Raw genomic sequence first — 27,712 nt, forward strand, 5'->3', positions numbered from 1 at the left:
GGTAGTTGTAAGCCTCTCCCCTCCCCAAATCAACGAGGTGCATGTTTTTCAGGCTTTAATCTGTGTTTATACACCAATATACACATGCACATTGGGTCATACTACGCATATTTTTTTTCCATTTGTTTTTTTTTTTTTTAACCCAAGACTATATCATAGATCTTTCCAATGGCCATTCATACCAGTCTATCTCATTCTCCCTAAAACTGCTTAGCATTCCTCAAGAATTACTTGACATCATTTATTTAACCAATTTATGACAGAAGGACATTGAGGCTATTTCCAATTCTTCTTTATTATAAATGATCCTGTACTCTGCAATCTTTTGTATAGATTCTAGTGTTATGTCTGTAGGAGAAATTCCTGAACCTGGGATTTTTAGGATTTGTAGATCAAAGGGAACATGTAGTTTAAATCTTGACTGAAAAACCCAAATTGCTTCACAATGTGAAATTTTAAGCTCCCAACATTCAAGAAGGAAGGTGCCTGTTTGCTTATACTCTCACCAACATTAATATTCCCCTGATGATTTTTTAAAACTTTTTATTACAAAAATTTCTAAATATAAAAAATAGAGAAAATAATACTAATGAACGCCTGTGTACCTATCACCCAGCTTCCACAATTATCAACATAAAGCCAAACTCATTTCACCCATACCCCATTCACTTTCTCCCCCTACTAGATTAAACTGAGGCAAAGCCCACACTTCATACCCTTTCATCTGCAAACACTTCAGCAGGTATCTTTAAAAGATACAGATTCCGGTTTTCTAACATAACCTCAATACCATTATCACATCTAAAAATTCCTCAATATCAAATACCCAATGTGCAAAATTTCCCAGTTGTCTCATAATGTTTTAATAATTGGTTTGTTTGAATCAATATCTACCAAGGTCTCTACACTGCAGTTGGTTGATAAGCCCCCTAAATCTCTTAATCTCTAGGTTGCTCCACACCCATCCCTCCTTTTCTTTGATTCCATGCAATATGTTTATTAGAGGGATTGGATCATTTGTCTTGTAGTTTCTCACTTTCTGAATTTTTCCTGTTGCATTTCTGTGGTGTCATTTAATATGTTCTTCAGCTTCATATTTCTTGTAACCGATACTTAGGTCTCAAGCTATGCTGTCCAATATAGTAGCCACCAGCCGCATGTGGCTATTCAAATTTAAATAATTAAAAGTAAATAAAATTTGAAATTAGTTCCTCAGTCGCACCGGCCACATGGCAAGTACCCAATAAGCACAGGTGGGCAATGACTGCAGTATTAGACAGTACAGAATCGCACATTTTCACCACGGCAGACGGTTTTATTGGACAGCAACGCTTCTAGAAGTATCATCGGATCCTCTGACAATTGTTAAATTATTTTTTCTCGTATGTGCTCATGAGCAAAGATGAACACCCTGAAGTTTGTATTACTGGGCAGCTTAGGCAATCTAAGGGAAGTAGCTAATCTATGCCAGACTCCACTCCTGTCTACTTTAAGTGGCAGAGCCTGTGTTTACAGAAGATGATTAGGTATTTGCACGAGTGCCTCAGGTATGCATGAGATTCTGTGGTGACAAAAGGTCAGCAGGAAGCCCTGGTCCTTTCCTAGCCTCCTCGGAAGGAAATTGAGGGAATCAGAGCTAATCCATAAGGCTCAGTCTTGCAATTATCATAGGACATGCTGGTTCCTGGATATTCCTAAACAGTCATCCTTTCACCAAGGTGCAGGTACTTCTGGAGGCTTCTTCCTGACTGTGTCTTTGTCTTGGCATGTGTGTAATGAGCACATTTCACAGCACACCAAACAGGTTTCTCGGCTTGCTTCGGTGGCACTTTGCAAAGCCCAGAGGAGCCCTGTCGAGACAGAAGGGCTGAGCATCTGCAGCCAGCCCGTGGCAAAGTCTGGCTGGCTGAGCATTCCAGCAGCAGCCTCGCCTGGTTCCTGAAAACCCTCACCCCATATATGAGGAAATGGATATTTGGGGCTTCTGGTAGGAGATAGTATGGAAAATCTGGAATTAGGAGACCATTATTCATGGATTCATTTGTTCTAAAAATACTTATTGGGCCAGGCACTGTGCTAGACACTGAGATCGATGGGGAGCTAGCTACAAGTTTCTGCCCTCACAAAATTTGCAATCTGGTGGAGGAAGCAGGTAAATAAACAAGCCAGTCCCACACCATCAGGTAGATACCGAGATGGGAGTACTAGAAAGTATCTTAAAAGCATGTCTTAAAAACATCCCTGACCCTGACATGGACATCCAGGGATGTGATATTTAAGCTGAGACCTAAAAGACAAGAAGCAATTGGGCAGGAGAGGGAGACAGCAGAGTGTAGAGAGAATATTCTGGAAAGAACTTATGAGGTGAGAGAGCATGAGGCATTGGTAGTTCAGAAAGATGTTCATTTTGGCTGCAATGGGCAGAGTGAGAAGAGAATGGCCAGAGACGAGATTGGAGAAATAGATAAGAGTGATGTAAATCCCAGCTGCATGAGCTGAGCCAAGTCATGTCTTCCCATGCCTCAGTTTCTTCCTCCCCCAGAGAAGCCTAAAAATACCACACAATGTTGTGATGAGAGCCCAGTGCCATAGCAGATGCAAAAGCATATTGCACACCGTATTCTGAAATCCCAGTGGTAGAAAGGCAATGGCAATAGCCTGGAGCAATGTTTCACTCTGCGGTGAGTGTGAGTTGCACAGGGAGCTCTCCGGCCATGTGTTGGGACCAGCTTCTAGCAGCTTCTGAGAGAGGCAACAGTGCACATCTCTTCCCAACTTCACTTTCAGTGATGTCACCTTGTAGCCAAGAGAGGAGTATTGACACTATGGAAATTTGCAAATGTTACAAACCAGAGCCTTTTTGTTTGTTTTATTTTAGTTTTTTTTTTTTTAATTTGTGTGTTTATTTTGTTTTTGAGAGCTAATTTACCTGCACGCCACTGAGTGAGGGTTAAAGTCAGGAGACAAGTAGGAATTCCAGGCGGTAGTTATTAAATAGTGTCCACCCACGACAAAAAACAAAATAGACTTCGGCACATTTTTGAAAGAGTGACTCTATTACTCTTGCTGCCATTTGAAACAGGCCCACCTGAAGCCAGCCATTAGGGATCAGAGCGAGAGGGCCACTCTTTCATGCCAGTCCATTCCCAGACGGGCCAGAGCAGTGTCGATGACACCCAGCTCATGAAAATGAGGTTGGAGCCTCCCAGATCAACAGCTGCCGAGAGCGGCTTGCTTTGGCCCATGAGACCAGTGATAAATTGGGTTTCAATGCTCTGAATAGGCAGAAAAAAGATACCTCCTTGCTCTCTCCTGATCCCTTTGCTGGAGCTGCCAGCTGGCACTTTTTGTCACTCATCGTGGCTGCCTGCAGTGGAGATTATACACTTAGTGCACAGGGCAAACAAGAAAGGAAAAGTCCTCAGCAAGCGGGAGTCTCCAAGGCAAGTACTCGCTGGAAAAGCTGGGATGCAGATGTAGCTCAAGGCATGTTCTAAATAATGGAGCCTTTTTAAAGGATGGCCTAGAAAAGCACTATATTTATCTTTGACCAGCGTGCCTGGATACTCCCCAGTCTTGGGGAAATAACTAGTCGGGTATGTTGGAGTTCTTTGCCAGGAGTACCGTTGACAAAATAGCAAAGTTTGGGTTGGGTTGAAGTGGCATGGTGTGACTTAATACTCATCCGTTCATTTGTCTAACACATAAATGATTGTTTACTCTGTGCCGCTAGAATGTAAGTCCCATAAAGGCAGATATTGTGTCTGTCTTATTTATTGCAGCCACCCAGTGCATTTCTGTTCAATGACTGAATGGATAGGCCTCATTTTGCCACATGTAGGTGGTATAAGGATAAATAAGTCACAGGTGCCAGATATGGTGGTTCATGCCTGTAATCCTAACATTCTGGGGGGATTGCTTGAGCCTAGGAGTTTGAGGTTGCAGTGAGCTATGATGACGCCACTGCACTCTAGCCCAGGCGATGGAGTAAGACCCCTGTCTCAAAAAAATAAATAAATAAAGTCATAGGGCCTGCTGCTATGGAGCTCACAATCTGGTGTGCAGACAAGCAAGTAAACCAGCAATTACAATGCAGGGGGATGAGAGCTGTGATACAGCATGTACGGGTGCAACGGCTCGCAAAAAACAGAGATCCAACCCAGCCTTGGGGGCAGGAGACAGGAAAGGCTTTCCGAAGACAAAGATGCTGAGGACCTAGAGGACAATGCCAAAGATACTGGCACCTATCTGGATACTACCTTATGGAAAAAGAGAACTGTCTACATAGTCAGCAATATCTCATATTCCTAAGGAAGACTATTGGCTCCGTCTCAGAGTGCAAAATGATTGTGAATAACTGCTGGAATACTTTGATAGCTTAATCATCAGTGATGGTTTCCATTTCTTGGAGATTTTCAGGGATTTCCCTCACTTCAGCCTTTCCGCTGAAAGAAATGACCCCATGCCCGTAGGACAGATGGCACGTAGGCCGTTGGCATCTGTCTGATGCACAGCCATTGGCTCCTGCCACGTCCAGGTCTATAGGCAGGCAGAGCGCTTCTTTTCCAAGGTCGTGTCTATTCCATTTGATATAAATGGGAAGAATGCTCTGAATGCTGATTTGAAAGAGGCAGACAAACTGCAGATCTGCAGAAAGTCCTGGTGGCGAAATATCTTGGCTTCAGCTGAACTGAGAGGGAAGAATTCCAACTTCCCAGGGCTTTGTGGCTCCAAGAGGGTCATGCCAGACTTCTTCCTTTGGTATCACCAAATTGAATCACAAATAAGTATAAATATGCACACACACACACATGCACACACACACACATGCACATGCAAGTCTCAAAGGATGAAGACTAATTAAGAAGCAAACCGTTTGAAATCTGTGACCGTGGAGGACAGCCCCTGCCACTTCAGCTCTCCTTTTCAAGGTCATTTTCCCCAAGGTGCTGGGGGTACTTGCAGTCACTTTATTCCTTCCGCAATAGCCTGTGAGGCTCCTGGCGCCTCTACCTAACTGGCAATTCTAAGCAGGACCACACACAAAAGCAGAAAGAAGAGTGTGATGAGCTACCTTCTACCTGTGACTCCAGTTTCAACAGTTATCAACATTGTGCCAACTTGGTTTCATCTCATCTATCACCTTTATTTCTGGAGTATTTTAAAGATACTCTTGGAGCTTTAATAACACACCTTCAGAGGCTCTGTTGTCTTTGGAGCTGTACGGTAACAGTAAAAATCACCTCCTCCGCTTTGCAGTTAAGGCAGTCGAAGCCCAGAGAGGTTCAGCGCCTCACCCGGGGACACACTGTGCAAGTTGTGAATCACATCCTACGGGCCACCGCCAGCCCCAGACCGGCCGGCCCTACTATCAGAAATGCCCTGCTGTTTGCCTGGGTCACGTTGTCACTGGTCATTCCCCCTTCGGCTCCCGAAACCCCCACGTGGAGGTGAAAGAGAGAAAACAACCCAGAGGAGAAAGCCAGAGTGGGGCGACCAGAGTTTCGTTTTCCCTGTAAGCCAGGGGAGAGGTGGTGGTGGGGTAGGGGTCACTCGACTCATTTTTTTTCTCACTCCGCATAATGGATTTGGCTCCGTTTCTCAAACCATATGGAAAAAGGCTCATCCTCCAAGCGCCACTCCTATTGGAAAGGCTCCCTCTGGAGAAAGGGGCAGAGGAAGGGAGCAGATCCACCTCCCAGGCCCATGGGACAGCGCTTGTCCTGCAGGCTCACACGCACCTCCCTCCCTTCTCCACAGGCGCCCTGTGCCCTCCTGGAGGGAGATGTGGGGACAGAAGCGCTTTGGTTCCCTGGGGAGTTCCGTGCCTGGGGACTTGGCACCCTGCCCATTTCCAGAGCAAGCCCAAGCGATTTCTTGAGAAGCAGCTTATGTTTGGAGCCAGGGACGCCAGCTCCGGACCCATCTGGGATTAACTCCTATGCTGGGGAAATGAGATCACTCCAAAGCAATCTCGGAGAAATGTTTGCAGGAGCAAAATGAAGGTGTGCTAATGGCAGCTCTGAAAATGCACTTTCTTCGCCCACACGGGTGCAAAACTCCTGCTGCCTTCGCCTTTGTCCTGCAGCAGGACCCCTGGAACTCAGGGAGGGGGCAAGAGGGACCAGGAGGAAAAGGCTGGCAGATCCTGGGTGTTGGATTAATATTTGCTTGAATGAGGAAGGGAGGAATGTCCTGCCCTTTGACTCGAAGTGTCAGGAGTTAGGTGAGGAGGAAAAGCGAGCCAGGGTGTCTCAGCACTCCAGGGAGGGCTGGAAGAAGAAAGGCCAAAACAAAAGACCGAGGGGAGATTAAACAAAGAGAGAGAAAGACACATGAAGAAAGTCCCAGAACAGAATGGAATTTGAGAGATAGATAAGGGGCCAATCATAAGAATCTTCCTTAGGTTGAGTTCCTTCCCATTGCTCAGAGCCCTCACCTCCTTAGTCTTTTCCTTCGTAACATTTACTCCCAGCTTGCACTTGCCGTATGTATTTATGTATATGTCTGTAAGTTTGATCTCTGTTTTCCCAATTAGATTGTAAGCTCCGTGAAGGGTCTTGTACATACCTGGCATAGCTGGCACTCAGAAAAGTGTTTCTTAAAATGAAATAATGAATGAACGTCACGTCAAGCTGGGAAGTCAGGCCAGAAGGTATAACAGCAAGCTTATTCCTCCTCCCTCCTGAGCATCCTTAGTTATTGAGCACTTACTATTTGCCAGACATCCTGCTAAGTACCGCATGCATGGTTTTTCTCATGAGTCCTCTCAACAAACCCAGATTGAACTCCTTGTTCTACTACTTTCCCCCCTTCTCACTACTGCAATTGACTAGTCTTAAAAAAAAAAAAGTAAAAAAAGAAAGAAGATGGAGAGAGAACAGGTGGTTCCTCGGAGAAGGGGACTCCTGGCAAAGCAAGAACAAAACTTTACTACTCAAGTACCCGCATGCCCTTGTTTCTGGGTTCTATTCTCCACCGCAATCATGGCTCTTGTGGTCCTCGGATCCCATTGAGGAGACAAATGGAATAGACGAATTATAGGAGCGTAGATGTCTTGAGCTTCTGAATCTCAGGAAAGGAAAGCCTTTTGGACATTGCACAAGGAAGAGGAGCTTGGTGACGACCTGCCCTTGAGACCTCCACACGCACTCTGTCCCCATACCCCCGCCTCACCCCTGCACCTGTAGACACAGAAAACAATTAGGGGTGATCAAAGCTGTCACCAGCAATACAGCAGGTGAGAGCTGACGTGCAACTTGGAATCACTGTCCCTTGAGAGAGCGGTGGAGGACAGGGTGGAATCAACCAGCCGAGTCTCTTCAGGTGCTTAACTTTTATGTGAGGGCTCCGGAGTTCAATAATTCATGCCCATGCAGCCGGCAGCCGGCAAATTGCATTCGCACTCTATTCAGATTCTGATTACAAAACACAGCCCCAGATGAGTTTTATGATGGAAAAACATGCGAGGTGACTTCAGCTGAATGGCAGACAACGAGGGTGGTAGGAGCACCAGGGCTTGCGGGTTAAATGAGCCTCGGCCGATCTTGAGTCTGCCATGCACTGGCTCTGTGACCTTGTCTGGTGACATCTGTCATTTCGGAACTTCTGTTTCCTCCTCGATAAAGTAGGGCGCTACCACCTCCTTCATAGGGTTTTGAGATCATATGAATGAGATAGTACATGGAAAGCAAAGCAGTGCAATCGCATAAGAAAAATTTCTGTGGCCTGGCAGAACCCCAGTAAATGTTAACTTCCTCTTCGGAGTCATTCACTCTCTCGGGCACTCCCTCCCTTCCTCCCTGCCGGCCTCCCTCCACCCCTCTTTGCACCGTGGAAGCCAATGTCTTCTACAAGCATGAATGTATATCTGAGAATACCAGGGAAGAGATTATCCAAGACGAAAAGAAAGAAGATGAAGAGGGTCTTCATGTTAAAAATAATTATAATTCACTTCCACAATATTTACTTATGTTGAGAGGACATGAAGAAAAGATGAAAATCGTCAAGCAATTAGTACTCTCTCAAGGTTTCAGAGTTGAGGCATCTTCAAAGGAATTTCAGCATTTTGTGCAATTGTGGTTTAACATGCTCTCTCTCAGTAATCAATAAAAAGGATTGCACTGGAAATATCTTCCAGGGGGGAAAAAGAAATAGAAGAAAGCAGGTTAGCAATTTACAAAGCCTACATCGAAACTCCATTCATCGCCCCCCTTGGATTTATAGTAAGTTATAGTTCCGACCAGTAGCAGCGAACCTAGAGGGAACATGTAGGTCAGGGATAGGGTTCAGGGGCTGCATTTTTAGCATCTCCCGGGATTCTGATGCAGGCAAACTACAGACTTCATTTTGAGAAACACAAGCTTACCAGTGCTTGGGCTTGAGGATAGATTTAACGTTCAAATCCTAAATCCACCACTTTCTAGCTCCGTGAACGTGGCCACTCGTAACTTCTCTGATTCCCAGTTTTCTAATCTGAACATTGGAATTTGAACTAATACACACCTAAAGGTTGTTTTGAGAATTAAATAAAGTGTATTGTGTGGTGCTTAGCACAGTCACTGATGCTTGGGAAGAAACACTCCATAAATGTTAGCTGTCGATATCCTCATTATTATGCAAAGCCAAAGAGGCTCGGATTCTTTTTTTTTTTTTCTTCTTTTCTTTTCATAAATCCGAAAGGACAATGCATTAAGCAGGATGGAAGTTTAGTTTGCTCTCAGACAAAAGTCTGGAAGTGACAGGGTCCGGGATGGGTGTGGCAGCTCTGCACCCGGGCTCCTGCCCTCCCTGTTTAGGTGTGGCCCTCGTCCCCAGTGTTCAGGATGGCAGCCAGAGCCGAGGGACCGTATCCGAGGTCCACATGGCAAAGATGGAGGAAAGAAAACAAAATCAGTCTCTCGGTATCAACACTTCTTCTTTTTTTTTTTTTTTTTGAGACAGAGTCTCACTGTGTTGTTGCCTGGGTTAAAGTGCCGTGACGTCAGCCTAGCTCACAGCAACCTCAAACTCCTGGGCTCAAGCAATCCTCCTGCCTCAGCCTCCCGAGTAGCTGGGACTACAGGCATGCGCCACCATGCCCGGCTAATTTTTTTTATATATATTTTTAGTTGGCCAATTAATTTCTTTCTAACTTTAGTAGAGACAGGGTCTCACTTTTGCTCAGGCTGGTTTCGAACTCCTGACCTTGAGCAATCCGCCCGCCTCAGCCTCCCAGAGTGCTAGGATTACATGCGTGAGCCACCGCGCCCGGCCAGTACTAATACTTCTTAAAAGTAGCTCACACCCCACTGGCCAGAACTTAGCTGCTAGGGAGGCTGGAAAATGTGATCAGTATTCCAGGTAGTCATGTACCAAAAAAAAAAAAAAAAACATGGTTTGTATCACAAAATGGACAAGTAGAGAGAAGGAATTTGGAGGGACAACTATTGTTCCCTAATGTATCCTACCCTAGGAATCTAGCAGATTTGGGTCATTCCCCAGAAATCCTCTGCTGCCATCCTGCTTCTGTCTGCTTATTTCTCAGGTAAGGAAAATCTTCCCCCAAAATGGTAGCTGCGTGGTTTGTTTATCATACTCAGCTTGGCTTATTTTCTCCCTAAATTTCTCCCATACCTTTCACTCCTCATCCCCCAGCTTCATTCACTTTCTCCTCACTAAGTGATTTTAATAAGCAATACCATTATTTCATTGTAGAAAAGTTAGAAAACACAGCTAAGTACTTAGGAAAAAAATTTTTAATATTTGAAAATCTCACTTCTTAGAAATGAGCACTCCAGGCCAGGCGCGGTGGCTCATGCCTGTAATCCTAGCACTCTGGGAAGCCAAGGCGGGTGGATCGCTCAAGGTCAAGAGTTCGAAACCAGCCTGAGCAAGAGCGAGACCCCGTCTCTACTATAAATAGAAAGAAACTAATTGGCCAACTAATATATATAGAGAAAAAATTAGCCGGGCATAGTGGCACATGCCTGTAGTCCCAGCTACTTGGGAGGCTGAGGCAGGAGGATCGCTTGAGCCCAGGAGTCTGAGGTTGCTGTGAGCTAGGCTGACGCCACGGCACTCACTCTAGCCTGGGCAACAAAGTGAGACTCTTGTCTCAAAAGAAAAAAAAGAAATGAGCACTCCTAAAGTGCTGGTGTACCGTCATCAAGCCTCTCCCCCAAGTGAAAATATACATATGAATTTACAATGAAAATCTAGCCTACATAACCGTTCTTAACCTTTTCTATTACACTTAACAGTATGTTATCAGTAATACTCAGTGTTATTAATTATAGATCAACATCATCAATTTTAATGACTGCAGAGTTTTTCGTCGCATGAGTGTATCATAATTTATTACACCAGTTTCCTGTTTATACACACAACATGGTGTTAGCCCCATGGTACACACGTCTTTGCTCACTTGTCCCCTAGTTTCTTGGGGATGAGCTGTGTTCCTGTGGTTTTCTAATTCCTGGGCTCTCCTAACTGCCTCCAGGGACCAGGAGAAAAGAACACTTCTACCATCCCATCAGCAAAGTGATGTCAGGTCTTGTCTCTAGCCCTAAGCTGCTTGCAATTCTTTTTTCAAATGAACACTGCAGACTTGGGAGATTCTTGAAGACCTGGATTAATGCCCCCCAACACTCCATTACGAATAGCAAGACTGCCACGGTGCGAAAAGACGACCGCACCCCACTGCTCAGAGAAGCACAAAATAAAATACAACTTCAGGTGACTAAACGGCTTTCTATTAAACCTAAGCTGTTAGAAGTTTCAGTTTGCCAAGCTGACTTCAAGCAAAACCGGAGTAAACGCATTTCTGTGTGGAGAAACCAGTTTCAATTAGGAAAAAAAAAAAAATGCATCTAACTGAAATAATTATTTAGACAGACAACTGATTTGACAAATGATGATTCCCCGAGCTATTTTTTTTAACTGATGATTGATTTCTGATTGTTTCTTTGTCGCAGTTGAGCTTCTTAATGATCCAAACACTCATGAGGTTTACACTTTCTACAGAAGGCTGAAGACAAATAATGTTGCATCACTCTTATACAGCACTTTCTATTTTCAGGTGGTTTTCACCTCAATTTCCTTCCCATCCATACTGAGGAGTAGGTAGATATCACCAGCCCTCCACTGTAAATGATGAGAATAAAGAATGTGCTTTATTGAGCATATACTATGTGCTAGGCGAGACGCTAAATGCATTATAAATATTATTTATTCCTCACAACGGCCCTAATGAGATAGGCATTCTATTAATACCCCATTTTATAATGAATACAGTTTAACAAAGATGAAATAGCTTCACCATGATCATACAAGTGGCAAGAGGTAGAGCCAGAATTCAAACCAGGAAGAGTCATTGACTCACACAAGTTCACACAGTTGTAGAGTCAAGTTCAAAACCCTGTTCCTGCCATAGTGATTAAGAACAAGGACTGTACTGATCAATAGGCACCCACGGGCACAAAGAGATGTAAAGGTCCTTGGAAATCAAAAAGGAGGGAGGGAGGTGGCTAAAAACTTACCTATCGGGTACAATGAGCACAATTTGGGTGATGGGCACGCTTAAATGCCCAGACTTGAGCATTATAAAAGGTATCCATGTAACAAAACATTTTACCCCCTTAATATTATAAAATTAAAAAAAAGAACAAGGGCTTTAGAAGAAGGTAGCCTGAGTTCAGAGTTCATAACTGCCATTCCCCAGCTGTGTCACCTCACTCAAGTTACTACCCCTCTGTGCCTCAGTCGCCCTATCTTATAAATGGGCATAATGCGTGTCTATTTCAAAGGGCTACCCAGATTAAATGAGATGATGCACACGCACGCTTAGCACATAGGAAGTGCTCCGTATATAGTTATTAACATTATACCCTCTCCCCTTCCAGCCTCTAAGCTAAGTACATAGTGTATTGTTCTGTGTCGCTGCAGGTGCCTCGAGCCAAGGCCTTATGCAACTACCGAGGGCAGAAGCCTGGCGACCTGAGGTTTAATAAGGGAGATGTGATCCTCCTCCGGAGACAGCTGGATGAGAACTGGTACCAGGGGGAGATCAACGGCGTCAGTGGGATCTTCCCAGCCAGCTCCGTGGAAGTCATCAAGCAGCTGCCCCCGCCACCCCCGCTCTGCAGGGCCCTGTACAACTTCGACCTACGAGACAAGGGCAAGAGTGAGAACCACGATTGCCTCACCTTCCTCAAGGTAAGACTCTGGTCAGCCACCAAGGTCTCCGGGGACCACCTAGACACTATGGCAGAACCTGGAGTCATTTGTTTAATGTTTGCTGATTTTTTTTAAAAAAAATTATATATATTTTATATATAAATCTATATATGTATGTGTATGTATATGCAAATGTGTGCATATATTGCGGTGTGTGTCTATGATTCAAATTACATGGGAGTGAAATCTCTAGAGAAATCTAAGAAGAGTTTGATAGCAGTCTTTAAGGCTTTTTCGATTGCAATTACAAAAATACACATCCACACATTCATTCATTCTACACACACTTTTTTTTTTTTTTTTTTTTGAGACAGAGTCTCGCTTTGTTGTCCAGGCTAGAGTGAGTGCCGTGGTGTCAGCCTAGCTCACAGCAACCTCAAACTCCTGGGCTCCAGCGATCCTTCTGCCTCAGCCTCCCGAGTAGCTGGGACTACAGGCATGCGCCACCATGACCGGCTAATTTTTTATATATATTAGTTGGCCAATTAATTTCTTTCTATTTATAGTAGAGACGGGGTCTTGCTCTTGCTCAGGCTGGTTTTGAACTCCTGACCTTGAGCAATCCGCCCACCTCGGCCTCCCAAGAGCTAGGATTACAGGCGTGAGCCACAGCGCCCGGCCTACACACACTTTTGAGCCCTTATTCTTTGCAGGTCCTGGGGACAGAGCGTGAGCAAGTCACAGTCCCTGCTGTCCTAGCACAGTAATGGGAGTAACAGATATGTGGGCAGAAAATCACAAACAGTTTGATAACGTGCTATGCAAAACTGCAGCTGCCGCCTCCTTGTCATTTATGCGTAATGGCATTCTTGCTGACCAACTTACGGCCACCTAATTCTACTCCTTTACACCATTCTATTTTGTTTTAAACGTAGCATTCAAAACACTCCAAACATATACAATAATATAATCATACGTCTATGCAAAAATAACCTCTTACAAGGTATATTTTCCAAACACATCAATTACCCTACGATATTTTCTGCCTTTCTTTTCCATCGAATGGTCTTCACCATTCGTAAGTAATGACAAGTCCCCTGAAGTCTAGGCTACTTTAACTCTCTGCATTCAGGATTTGTTATTCCTTAAACATTCAAATTCTCTCATAGAAACCAAAGTTTGGAGCCATTTTCATTCTTTGCCTTATAAGTAGACCAGCTCCAAGTACAAAAAGTGGCACTGCTGCCATAGGTCTTTGTTTTGTAAAATGTTTTTATGCTACCACTATCAAAAATGACATTTACTTCAGCTTTCCCCACAGCAGATAACCTCACTGTCTGAGTGACCTTCCTGAGGAAGGTTATTCTATAGCCCGAACAGCAAAGTCTAGACTCAGACTGCCGTTAAAGGAAGGTCGAGTCAATTCCACAAACATTTATTGAGTATTTACTTTGTGCCAGGCCTTAGACACTGAGCTCTGGGGATGTAGCAGGAGGAAGACATAAGCAAGCAGGAAGCATTATCTGCTTCTCTGACCCTCTCTGGGAATTTGCAAACTGGGACACTTACTCCCCACGGTCATTCGTCCCTTGTGCCCATCCATGTGCCAAGCTGGCTGCTGGGGACAAAGTGATGAGTCATTGTCCTTACCTTCACGGAGCTGGCAGTCTGTGAAGAAGAAACACACTCATAAATGAAAAATTGTGACAAAGAAATCAGAAGAGAGGTTTCTGGTTTGACCCATTCTAGAAGGCTGTAGAATGCTAGGACCTCGCTAGGAAATCTCATGGCCTTCCTAAACTGAACATGTCCAAATTAAACTCAAGATCTTCCCTCCCAAAACTGCCCTTTTCCTGGTGCTTTCTATCTCGGTAAATTGTACAATTTATTGAAACGTTCATGTATTGGTTCACGCATGCATGCATTCAAGAAGTATTTATTGGATGACTACTAAAGGGGAACCACTGTGTTAGGTGCTGGGAACAACAGAGATAAACAAAACACACAGAGACCCTGTGCACGTGGAGCTTGTGGTCTCATAGGGTGGACAGTCATTAAAGAAATAACGGCCTATAAACATGTACTTGTGAATTTGTAATAACCTATAAATGTGTAAGTATAAACCTATAAATGTGTAATTGCGAATGTAATTAAGAGGAATTAAGAGGAAGCTAAGAAAAGATACAACGCATGATGAATTTAGATTTGGATTAATCCAAATTACTGAGGCACATGGAATAGGTCAGAGAGATCAGAAAATCTTTTCTTTTTTTTTTTTTTTTTTTTGAGCCTGTCACCCAGGCTAGGGTGCAGTGGTGTCATCATAGCTCACTGCAACCTTAAACTCCTGGGCTCAAGCAATCCGATTTCCTGCCTCAACCTCCTGAGTAGCTGGGCCTACGGGTGCATTCCACCAAACCCAGCTAATTTTTCTATTTTTTTTGTAGAGATGGAGTCTCAATCTTGCTTAGGCTAGTCCATAACTCCTGGCCTCAAGCAATCTTTCTGCTTCAGCCTCCCAAAGTGCTAGGAGTACAGGCATGAGCCACCTCACCCAGCCCAATCAGAAGGTCTTTAGTGGATGAATATACAGGTTTGGATTGATGAGCAAGTATGGACATGGAAACTTAACACCATGTTCCTGACATGGTGTTAAGTAAAAAAAAAAAATCAGTATGTTCTGTATGACTTCAGATGTATGAAGTACAAAAATAGGCAAAATGAATGTATAGTGCTAGAAGTCAGAATAGTGGTTACCTCTTGCTAGGTTGTGGGAAATGGAACTTCTGGGTGCTGGAAATGTTCTAGATCTTCATCTGGATGGGAGTTTTATGGATATAGTCAAATATAAATATTCCTTAAGCTTTACATCTAAGATTTATGCACTTTATTGTTTGTACATGTGTATGTTTTTGACAATTTATAAAAATCTGTTTTTATACACATAAGCATATATATGTATAAACATGTATACATATGTTTATGTGTATAAATGTTTCTATCTTGATAGAAAAGAATGGGGAAAAAGTATGTTAAGCTGTTAATAGTGGTTGTATCTATATTACAGTAGAATTTTGTCCTTGTTTTGCTTATCTGTGTTTTTTAACATTTCTACAAATTTACATATAACCTTTTGCAATAAGAAAAATGTGAATCAAAAGCTGCTTTATGTTTGCTACATTAAAAAGTGAATACGCTCTAAAAAGTCTTCAAAATCTGTGGCTCACGCCTGTAATCCTAGCTCTTGGGAGGCCGAGGCGGGCGGATTGCTCAAGGTCAGGAGTTCAAAACCAGCCTGAGCAAGAGCGAGACCCCGTCTCTACTATAAATAGAAAGAAATTAATTGGCCAACTGATATATATATATAAAAAATTAGCCGGGCATGGTGGCGCATGCCTGTAGTCCCAGCTACTCGGGAGGCTGAGGCAGAAGAATCACTCAAGCCCAGGAGTTTGAGGTTGCTGTGAGCTAGGCTGACGCCACGGCACTCACTCTAGCCTGGACAACAAAGTGAGACTCTGTCTCAAAAAAAAAAAAAAAAAAAAAAAGTCTTCAAAATGAGAATAAAATTCATTCTTTTTGCTAAGCCAAAGTTGTGTCTCCCCATGGCTTCCATCTTGATTTCCCCGTCAGATTAATTTAGATAAAAAGCTTGGACCCTGCCAACGATTAAAAATTAGTAACGTTTCCAAGTTTTCCTATCGGATTCCATTGATCCTCCAAATTATTTCTATTTTCCCCTTATGGTCTTGGTGACCCAAATACTACCCTTCATGGAGAAAGTTCATTTTAGCAGGGAGATTTCCTAAATAAATCATGCATGAGCTACATTCCTCGCACCTTATAGCATCTGGGACTCCAAACTGATCTCCACTGAAAGCTTTTACCACCTGAGAGCTGAGAGTAAATGCTGACCACGAGCCTTTGTCTTTCAGGACGACATCATCACTGTGCTCAGCCGAGTGGATGAGAACTGGGCAGAAGGCAAGTTAGGAGATAAAGTAGGCATCTTCCCCATCCTGTTTGTAGAGGTACGTGAGTATCAAGTATGCAGCTCATTCACGCCCACTCAGCAATATGCACGTGCCACGGTGATGTACTGACTAAAATCTCTAAAGAAAAGATGTCAGTTCATAATACCCAATTCTGGCAAGAGTGTGGGAATATGGGCATTTTCCATTCTGCCGATGCGAGTGCAAACTGGCAAAATCTCTCATATCCAAACTGCAATGAACTCAGATCACAAACCCTAGAAATGTGCACCTCCTTTGAGTCAGCCATTCCACATCCGAGAGTTTATTGTAAGGAAATATTTAAATATGTATGCAAAGATATATGTACAAAATGTGCAAAAATGTTCCCATAGCATGACGGTGGTTGTGTATAATGAAGAAAAACTAGTAATAATCTAAATATCCAATAATAAGGATTTCGTTTTTAAAAGTTGTAGTAATGGGAAAATATATACCTATTAAAAATTATGTTGGAGGGGAGGGGTATATACAACCACAACGAGTAAAAGGTGCAACGTTTGGAGGGTGGACACACTTGAAGCTCTTACTCGAGGGGGGAGGGGGGCATGGGCAATATATGTAACCTTAACACATGTACCTCCATAATACGCTAAAATAAAAAAAAAAAAAGAAAGTAACTGAGGCACAATAAAAATAAAAAAAATTATGTTGGAAGGCCAGGCGAGGTGGCTCACACCTATAATCCTAGCACTCTGGGAGGCCGAGGCGGGAGGATCACTCAAGGTCAGGAGTTTGAAACCAGCCTGAGCAAGAGCGAGATCCCCGTCTCTACTATAAACAGAAAGAAATTAATTGGCCAACTAACATATATAGAAAAAATTAGTCAGGCATGGTGGCGCATGCCTGTAGTCCCAGCTACTCGGGAGGCTGAGGCAGTAGGATCGCTTGAGCCCAGGAGTTTGACGTTGTTGTGAGCTAGGCTGATGCCACGGCACTCACTCTAGCCTGGGCAACAAAGTGAGACTCTGTCTCAAAAAAAAAAAAAAAAAAAATTATGTTGAAGAATAATATTTAATATGATAAAGTATTTGATATTAGGGAAAGATGTATGATTTATTGTTAAGTAAATAAATCAGTTAATGAGGATACAGTTCCAGATTTGCAGGATAAAAAAGTTCTGGAGATCTGTTTCATAACAGTGTGAATATATTTAGTGCTACTGAACTGTATATTTAAAAATGGTTAAGATGGGTTTGGGGAAAGTATATAACATAAAAAAATGATTAAGATGGTAATCTTTTTAATGTTTCAGTTTTATTGACATGTAATATTTTACATATTTATGGGGTACATACGATATTGTGTTACGTGCATAGAATGTGTAATGATCAGGTCAGGATATTTCCATCACCTTGAATAGTTATCATTTCTATGTGTTGGAAACATTTCAAGTTCTCTCTTCTAGCCAATTTGAAATATACAGTACATTTTTATTAACCATAGTGATTCTACTCTTCTCTCATATGGTAAATTTTATGCTATGTGTTTTTTACCACAATAAAAAAAAAAAAATAAGTTCAATCAGATGAAGCTAGCTTTATTTATATTGTACGTATAAATGGATACAGGACTAGAAGGATATGTACCAAAATATTAACAGTAGTGATCACAAGATGGTGAGATTCCAGATGATTTTCATTTTCTTCTGCCAATTTGTATTTTCTAAATCTTCTGAAATGAACATATATTTATTACTGCTGGTTTTTTTTTTTAAGCTACTTACACAAAAAAAAAAAAAGAATGAAAGCAAACGGTGCTAGGCTATCCATCTATTTCTTCAGTCTGATAATGTAACTCATAGTCCCTACCCTCACTAGCCATGAGCCTCACCCTAGCCTGGAGCAAGTCATTAAAAATTTAAAAGAGAGTTTTCCTTGTTTAACTGCATTTATTGGGTACACACATAAAGCGAGTCCAATAAAAATGGGCAGTGGAGAGCCATGAAAGAAGTAAAAGGCGGTGGGGTGAAAGCAGAACAGAGGCATAATTAAGGAAGTATTAATATTTGATATTACGGAAAGGGACCATTGCATCTATCCCAAGAGCTAAAGCAGGTTCTGAGATGAATGGTGTACTCAGAGCCTTGCATAGCTTTCAAGGTTCCCTGGCTTCATATAGTGCAACTAATTTCTTTATTGTGATAAAAAATACATAACATAAAATTTACCATATGATAGCTGAGTAGGGTGACTGTAGTTATTAACAGCAAGCTCCTCTGTCCACCCTCTATTCAGTCAGTATTGAAGCAATGAATAGTTGAAGGAAGGGTCCAGAAGGGCTGGCAGGTCATCTTACTGTCTCTACTACACAATAGTCTCGTTCCTAATGCTTTTTCTCTTGCTGGGACTCCTTCTTGGTATACCCACCCAATTCTCTTTACCTGTCAAATTTCATTCATTTTACAAGGCTCAGCTTGCAACCCCCTTTATCCGTAAAATTTCAGCTACTGGTTGAAACCTTAGTGGTCCCCTTCCTCTGTGAACACCTGATGGGTGTGTTGATCATGCTTCACGGGCTAGCCTAACACAGCACAGGTACTCTGTTAAAAAAAAAAAAAAAAAAAAAAGCTCAACAAGTGAATGAATGAAAAATGATTTGGAAGGTAGTCAGAACTACTAGGCAAAAATTTAGAAAGCAAACCATTCAGTGTGATCCTATCCTAAATATATATTTAATCATTCGACTATTAATAATTTTTCATTGAGTGCATGCTATGCCAGGTCCTGTGCTAAGTTCTAAAGACACAAAACAGATGTGAGCCCCTACTCTCAGAAACTGTAAGGTCAGACAGTATTTCTATAGTCACAACATGATGAAGGATGCAAAGACTGAAGTAGACCCACCTGGGCAGTGGGGTAGGCAGATGCCACTTATGCCAAGATCTGACAGGTGATTAGAGTTAGATAGGTAAGTATGGAAGGAAGAGCCTTTTAGGTAATGGAGGCAGCACGTGCAAAAGTCCTGCAAGATGAGGACGTGTGGTGTATCGAAGGGACCAAAAGAATACCAGAAACCGGGCGCAGTGGCTCACGCCTGTAATCCTAGCACTCTGGGAGGCCAGGGCGGAAGGATTGCTCAAGGTCAGGAGTTCGAAACCAGCCTGAGCAAGAGCGAGACCCCATCTCTACTAAAAATAGAAAGAAATTCATTGGCCAACTAAAAATATATAGAAAAAAAATTAGCCAGGCATGGTGGCGCATGCCTGTAGTCCCAGCTACTCCGGAGGCTGAGGCAGAAGGATTGCTTGAGCTCAGGAGTTTGAGGTTGCTGTGAGCTAGGCTGACGCCACAGCACTCTAGCCCAGGCAACGGAGTGAGACTCTGTCTCAAAAAAAAAAAAAAAAAAAAAAAGGATGTCAGAGCTGGAGCTCAGAGAGTAACAAAAAAATGAAGGCAGGCAAGTAAATGGATGACAGATCACAGAGGGCTTTGTAAACTGTCCTGTGTAGTCACAGTGGGCTCGGTTGTGCAGTAATAAGCAGCACCAAAGTCTCAGTGACTTAACAAAGAAAAGGTTACTTCTCGCCCACATTGCATGATCAGCAGAGGATGATGGGAGACTCTGCTCACCTAGTCCCTCAGGCACCCAGACTAATCAGGCGGGGCCACCTTGTAGCTGCACAGTCTGGAACCTGTGGATTTCCTGGTTTCCACAGTAGGAGAAGAGTGGAGAAGAGTGAGTTGTGTATCAGTGAATAAACGCCTTAGCTCAGAAGTGACAATTGTCAGTCACTCCCACTCACACCCCATTGGCCTAGACCAGTCATAGAACCCCACCTGACTTCAAGTATAAGGGCACAGGTGGAATATTTGGTGAGTGTCATTGTCTCTGCCATATTATAGGGAGTTTAGAGTTGATGCAAAGGCGGATAGAAGCCACTGAAAGGTTTTCAGGGTCAGATTTGGAATTCCTTTTAAAGGCTGCTCTGGCTACAGAGGGAAGCATGATTTGAAGAGGAGGGAGGAGAAAACAGAAAGATGAGTTAGGAGGCTACTGCGTTGCCCAGTTAGGAGACGGTTGTGGCTTAGACCAGTAGATTGGAAACAAGTAGATTCAAAGACCTTTCAGGAGGTAGAATCCATAGTACTAGGAGATTGACAGAAGTGAGGAGATTGACAGGATAGGGGAGAGGAAGTATCAAGGACAGCCCCACTTTCTGATTTGTGTACCTAGGTCAGTGTGGAGCTCTTTGCTGGTTCAAGCAAGCTTTGCCGAGGAACAATTGCAATGATTGGGAGACAAGGGTTGACTCTCCAAGGACAGAGATCAGCTGCAATTAGCACCTAAATGGACACATAGGAGGTACTTACATTTTTGCAGAAATTTATGCATGGTCTCCTGAATTATTTTTTGAGATGCTTCTTCATAGCTCTGGGGGATGGGGGGAAGGCACCACTCCTATTATTACCCATTTCTGAAACCCTTCTCCCCCAAAACTTCTACATTTAATGATTATTCATTTGGATACTCTCCCTATCACTTCACCTCTAAAATTAATGATTACAAGAACCCTCAAGATTATCATTAAACTAGCCATTGCTTCATTTGTTCTCCTAATTGCTAGGAGGGGAAAAAGATAATCAAGTGGTGGTTCTAATCTGGGAAACCGGTTCTCAAAAATTACTTGAAATCTAAATTGAGCTTTTTAAAGCACTACTTAAATTTTGACTTCAGTCATTTCATTAAGACTAGCACTTGCTGAGAACTCTTTAAATAAGTTTTAATTACCAGTGCCATGCAAAGTAATTGGAAGGAAGGAAGGCCTCCTTACGAGGGTGACGTGGGGTGTTTTGGGCATGAACGGGATTTTTCTTGTTAATGCATCATTTGATTTATTGAATTGTACCTGCATTAAAAAAAGGTGGTAAAGCAAAGGCTGAATTTATGCCCATTCTTGTTAGGACTTCTCCAATGGGGCCTGCCTGGCTTATATGAACTTTGCTCAGCCCAGTGAACCTCAAAGATATTGTTTCAAGCGAGCGGGTGCAAATCTAAGAGACCTGCGATTCTTTTCCCACAGAGCTATTAATCATGTTGGCAGAGGACAGGGAAGATACAGAGTTTCACGGGGCTCTTTGTCAACGCTGACGTTGGAAAAGCCGGCAGTGGCACTCACGTGGGGACCGAACAATTAGGTCAAAGCAGAAAAAATTAATTTATTTCATTAAAGCCGTGAATGGCTATATAAAGAGCTTTACTCGTTCGATTCAAAGAGTGTACATTATCCTTTTATTGAGTGAACGATGGATGAAAAGGTTCCCTGGGATGCATAAGGCATTGTTCCTGGGCCAGGCTGCCATCAGAGTCTGCCTAAACAATTTCAATAACTTCCTCATTGGTCTCCCTACTACGTGCTATTCTGGCACTTAGAATTGCTTTTTATTCTGGCACCAGAATAACTTTTTATTCTGGCACCAGAAGGAGCTTTTTATTTGTTTATTTACGTACAGTAAACTTTACTCCTTTTGGTGTTCAGTTCCATAAATTTTGATAAATTCGTACAATTGTATAACCACACCACGATCAAGATATGGAATAGTCCCAACACTTTCCCCCCAAATCCCTCATGCTCCCTCTTTGTAGTTGATCCCTTCCCTGACTCCCAAGCCCTGGCAACCACCAATCTTGTTTTCTGCTCCTATGGTTTTCTTTTCCCAGAATGTCATATAAATGGAATCACACAAAGTGTAGCTTTTTGAGTCTGGCTTCTTTCATTTTGCAGAATGCATTTGAGATTATCCATGTTGTTTTGCATATCAGTAGTTCATCCCTTTTTATTGTTGAGTAGTATTTCATTGTATGGATATAGAAGAGTTTGTTTATTCATTCACCAGTTGAAAGATGTTAGAGTTGTTTGTTGGCAATGATGTACAAAGCTGCTATAAACATGTGCATCCCAGTGTCTGAGGGAACGTGAGTTTTCATTCCTCTTGGGTAATTACCTAGGAATGGGATTGCTGGGTCCGATGCTAAGCGTGGGCTTGACTTTGTAAGAAATTGCCAAACTGCAACAGGAACTTTCAAAAGCATAATTCAGATCACATCAGTCCTCTACCTAAATCTCGCCAAAGGCTTCCTATTATATTTAGAATAAAACAGACACCCCACCCCTGGTTCCTTGGAGGTCTGGCCCCACCTGTCTGTGACCTCCCCTTTGAACACCTGCTCCTCACCTGCTCTGTTCCAGCCTTCTCGGTTTCTTTCTTCTGCCTTTTTCTCAAACAGACTGAGTTCTTTCCCTCTTTAGAACTTTCCTACTAGTTTGTAATCCCGCTGCCTGGCATGTTCTTGCTCCCAGTGTCATGTGGCTAGCTCCTTCTTGTCATTTGTTGTCTCAGCATAAATGCTGCCTTCTCAGCGAGTCTCCTTGCCTCCCCCCAAATCTAAGGTAGCTACTCCCCTCGTCACTCTGCATCACATCTCAGCACTTACTACTACCTGATATTTTCTTGTTTAACTGGCTCTGTCATTTATAAGTCACCCTGTCCTGGTCTCAGATTTCTCATCTTTAAAGTGGACGGAACAATGCCTGCTCCCCTACTTGATAAGTTTTTCATAATATGACAAGCTTCTTGAGGCAAGAATTACTTCTTTCTTTCTTTCTCTTTCTTTCTTTCTTTCTTTCTTTCTTTCTTTCTTTCTTTCTTTCTTTCTTTCTTTCTTTCTTTCTTTCTTTCTTTCCTTCCTTCCTTCCTTCCTTCCTTCCTTCCTTCCTTCCTTCTTTCTTTCTTTCTTTCTTTCTTTCTTTCTTTCTTTCTTTCTTTCTTTCTTCCTTCCTTTCTTTATTTTTTGAGACAGTCTCGCTTTGTTGCCCATTCTAGAGTGAGTGCCGTGGCGTCAGCCTAGCTCACAGCAACCTCAAACTCCTGGGCTTAAGCAATTCTCCTGCCTCAGCCTCCCAAGTAGCTGGGACTACAGGCATGCACCACTATGCCTGGCTCATTTTTTCTATATATATATATTAGTTGGCCAATTAATTTCTTTCTATTTTAGTAGAGACAGGGTCTCGCTCTTGCTCAGGCTGGTTTTGAACTCCTGACCTTGAACAATCCGCCCGCCTCGGCCTCCCAGAGTGCTAGAATGACAGACGTGAGCCACCAGGCCCAGCCCAAGAATTACATCTTTAAATTTTTCTATCTCAGCTATTTTAATACTCTGGACATTGTCAGTAAAAGTTCTTAAGTGGGCAACTTCCCTTTTACCTCTAGAGTTGAATTTCTAAATCAGACTGAGACGTGTGGTTCTAGAGGGCAACACGTGACAATTATAATAACGAAATTTAAGTAGTCGTCCTGAAATGGTAGGGTTATTCACACAAATCCTTGCTTCATCAACATATTTCAGATTTCTAAAGGAAATGAACCCACAGGGGCCCTCAGTGAGTAGGGCACTCGGAAGCTATTTCTCGTGGGAATTTCAGTGGGGAAGAAGGACAGTAACACAGGGTTGTGCTCTAGCTGGCTGGAGCTACATGGCAACAGCTGGTTGTTGTATTTTCAAGAATTTTGCTAGCCAGTTGGTAAACCATTGGTAGATTAGTAAACTCTACAAATCAGTCTTTCTTTCTTTCTTTCTCTCTCTCTCTTCTTTATTTCTCTTTCCCTTCCTTCCTTCCCTCCCTCCCTCTGTCCTTCCTTTCTTTCTCTTTCCTAATTTACTGGCACATCACTGACTAAGAGGTCTAAAACAAGGAAGAATGGTGATGAGATGAAAGTATTTAAAGGAAGTACCGTGTTTCCCCGAAAATAAGACAGGGTCTTATATTTATTTTTCCTCAAGGAGACACCCTCGGGCTTATTTTCAGGGGATGTGTTATTTTTTTAAGCACTGTACAATAATCTACATTTATTCAAATAGAGTTAAGTCATGTTCTTCTGGAACATCATCCTAACTCTCCAAACCCCGAATTCCACCCGGAATTTCTTGCGACTCTATTTCCTTTAGAACCATTGGCCCCGATCTCTCATGTCGAGCCATAGAGCTCTCATGGGCCAGATGAGAAGGGCTGCTCGTCTTCTTTCCCGCTTCGTGACGAAATGCATGGGTTGTGCAGACACGCTGCGTAGCCACGCCCATCACTAGGGCTTATTTTCGGGGTAGGGCTTATACGGCATAAATGCTTAGAAATCCTGCTAAGGCTTATTTTATGGGTAGGGCTTATTTTCGGGGAAACACGGTAGTAAAAGACAGTTTTAGCATAAGGGATCTGGGTCCTGAATGCATCTACATCCTGGCTTGTCAAATGTGTGCATTTGAGCAACTTCCTTCACCCATTATTCCACAAACTCTCACTGGGCATCCGCTCTGGGATACAGGAGAGAGTAACGTGTAGAAGGTTCCTGCCCCTCAGCTGGCTAGCAGACCAGTGGGGGCAAGGCAAGCAAATGCTTATGGCATGGAGTGGAAAATGCAATGACAGGGAAGCCCAGATGCTGCTGGAGCCCAGCGGGAGATTCTGCAGTGACCAACGGGCAAGGGGAGAGGGCCACTGGGTGAAAAGGGCTGGACATGGCTGGGAGAAATGGGTAAAGGAAGAATACTCCCAACCAGGAAAGAGCATCAATGGCTTATTTTTATATTCTTTGTACCTCAGTAAAAAAGTAATGTCTACTTGGCAGGCAAGTTTGAGAAATGTATCAATAGAGCAAAGTAACTGGGACATTATTGATAAAAGATGGAAGCTGTTATGATGATGACCAGGGTATGGTCACCTGAACCAATGACCGAGGAGGAGGTGGCATCTGACCTGGCTTCAGACAAGCCTGGGTAGGACTTAGCTGCTCACGGTAGATCAGGAAGACTAACTTGACATCGGACCTTTTGTCTTTTCAGCCAAACCTCACTGCAAGACACCTCCTAGAGAGGAACAAAGGCCGTCAGTCACCCCGCGCAAAACATCTGTCCCTGGTGTCCTCATCCTCCAGAAGTAACACACCCACCCTCCGCAGGGGCCCAGGGTCCAGGAGGAAGGGGCCCGGGCAGTTCTCCATCACAACAGCCTTGAACACTCTCAACCGGATGGTCCATTCTCCCTCAGGGCGCCATATGGTGGAGATCAGCACCCCGGTGCTCATCAGCTCCAGCAACCCCTCTGTGATCAGCCAGCATGTGGAGAAAGCAGACATCCCTGCCAGCTCTTCAGGACAGGTAGGGATAAGGGCACCTTGGAGGTGGGCAAGTGATCTGCACTATGTCACAAGCAATGCTTGATATTTAGTACTTGCTAATACACACAGTGCACTAATAGTAACTAATGTTGTATGTATTGCACATCAGAGCTCTATATACATGATTTCATTTCATCTTTGAACAGCCTGCAAGTTAGGTGTTCTTACTGTTATCCCCATTTTACAGTTGAGGAAACTGAGGCTTAGAGGGGTGAAACAACTTGCCCAAATTCTCACAGACACTTTTCTTTCCCCTTGCTAAGTGTCATGCAATGGTTCTTGTCCCTTAGAGAACTTCCCTCCAAAGAGAGGGTGGCTCCCATTTTCCAGAAAGGATTTCAGCATCACAAGTTTGGGATTCACTATCCCATTCTCTGACCATACATTAGGCATCATGTGGAGAGAAAGCAAAAGAAACAAAAAGAAACTATGAGTTATTGAGTGTTCTCAGGACTGGCTACAAAGGTAATTTGTGGAGCCCAGTGCAAAATGGAAATGCAAATCCCATTGCTCAAAAATAATTAAGTATTTCAAGATGGCAAGGACAAAGCATTAGACCAAGTGAAGGGGACTCATATGACTACACATGTCACAAACCCATGAAGCCAGCCCAGAATGTTTTCACACATGGAGCAGCTAATAACGTGACATATGTACAGTCTTAGCATCATGATGTCCGGCACACACCAAGCACCAGATAAGCATTAGCTCTTAATACTGTTCTTATTAACCCTGGCCACTGAAGACTGATAAGCCAAGGAGCGGTCGTAACAATCCAGAAACGATATTTCTAACAGCGTGTGGCCACTTAGGTTGAAGGGTACTTTGAAAGACGAAGCAGCACAGGGAGGAGACAAAGTATTGTAATTAAGAAGAATTGCATGTTGGGTATTCAGCTGAAAACACGCTTTGGAACCGTGCAGGTGGCAACTTGAAAGGACAAACTTCAACTTGCACTCAGGTGTTTTTTTTTTTTCTTAAGAAGCCATAAATCTTGTTTTTAAACATGAATTTCTACCTTGGGATTAAATGGCTTAATTGGACTGTAATCCCTTTTTAACAAGACAAGGAGGAAGGAGAAAGTCAAGGGCTCCTCCAAGACCTTCGCGCTCTTCTGAAAGGAAAACAATCACCTCCGACAACATTTTCTATCTTACGCCACTGTCTGGATCTCTGACAAGCTGCTTGCTCACGTATTACTAATTCTGCTCAACACTTGCATCTCACACACACACATAAACACACACACACACTTTCTCCTTCACATACACTCTCCTTGAATTAAAAAAAAAAAAAAACCATAAAACTTTCTACACGCATTCCAAACACTTTTTTAAACATACGTGCTTTGTGCTCACAGTTCTGCTTCCGCTACAGACAGACACACACACACACCACACACATGTACACACTCTCGAGTGGGGGCCTTATGACTCACAATTAAGCCAAAGAGTCACCACAATTTTTTCGAAACCATTCTTTATATATAGACACAGATATATATATATAAAGTACAGCCCACACTCTATAGAAAATAAGCCAGCTTACTCAGCCTCAAGTTGGCTTCCCAAAAAATTTAGCCAAGAGTCACTTTTCCATGTGCTTTTTCAATTCTTATTTCTGGTTCATTGATCTCATCTACAGAGAGGCCGGACCGGAGTGGGAGAATCCTAGTAGGATTCAAAACAAGTATTATTCCTTCCTAGTTTTCATAAATCGTGAGAATTCCCAAGTATGGCATTCACACAGCCTATACCCAGGGAAACACTGTGCAGTATTGATAGCCCTTTCTCAATCTAGATGGGTGTGAGTATTTCTAGATGTGTGTCTAGGTGTTGTCAAAGCACACTCAATGTGTCCCACGTACGAGCTATCCCTAAAGATGAGCAGAAAGTTGAACAAATGACAAGGTCTCCTTCCTTTTTCTCCAGCACCCTTGAGAACTGTGATTGTGTCTAGTTTATCAAGGCACCGCGGGGTGCCTAGACCATAGTAGGACCTCGATAAATCAAGGAATTAAGACTTTTGACTTAAATATCTGGGCAGATGATGGTGACATATACTTAAGGAAGACTGGAGGAGGAATTAGTTTTCCATAGAAAGATCACAGACCAGTGTAACTCCTTCAGCCAATAAACATCTACTGAGTGCTTACCATGTGCTAATAACCATCGTGAGCACTGGCAATTCTACTACCAAAACTACAAGTACAGTAATATTAATCTCAAACTTTACTGAAACTAATATGAGATAGATGGATGGAGGGATGGTTGGAAATCTAGACAGATAGGTTACATAGACAGCTAGACAGACAGATAGATAGGTAGGATGGTATCTTCTGATAGCAAAGTCTTC

General features: G+C 43.0%; 1 protein-coding gene across 1 annotated transcript in view; it reads left to right on the forward strand.

Annotated features, from left to right (window-relative positions):
• The window catches only part of SH3RF2 (SH3 domain containing ring finger 2), a 103,061-nt gene that overhangs the window by 33,405 nt on the left and 41,944 nt on the right, over nt 1-27,712 (forward strand). The window contains exons 3-5 of the mRNA XM_075996169.1: nt 11,926-12,195; nt 16,092-16,187; nt 25,023-25,337. Of these exons, the coding sequence (XP_075852284.1) occupies nt 11,926-12,195; nt 16,092-16,187; nt 25,023-25,337 (681 nt within the window). The remainder of the gene's footprint in view (nt 1-11,925; nt 12,196-16,091; nt 16,188-25,022; nt 25,338-27,712) is intronic.

This window comes from Microcebus murinus, chromosome 21 (genome assembly GCF_040939455.1).
Source record: "Microcebus murinus isolate Inina chromosome 21, M.murinus_Inina_mat1.0, whole genome shotgun sequence".
NCBI classification, from domain to species: domain Eukaryota; kingdom Metazoa; phylum Chordata; class Mammalia; order Primates; family Cheirogaleidae; genus Microcebus; species Microcebus murinus.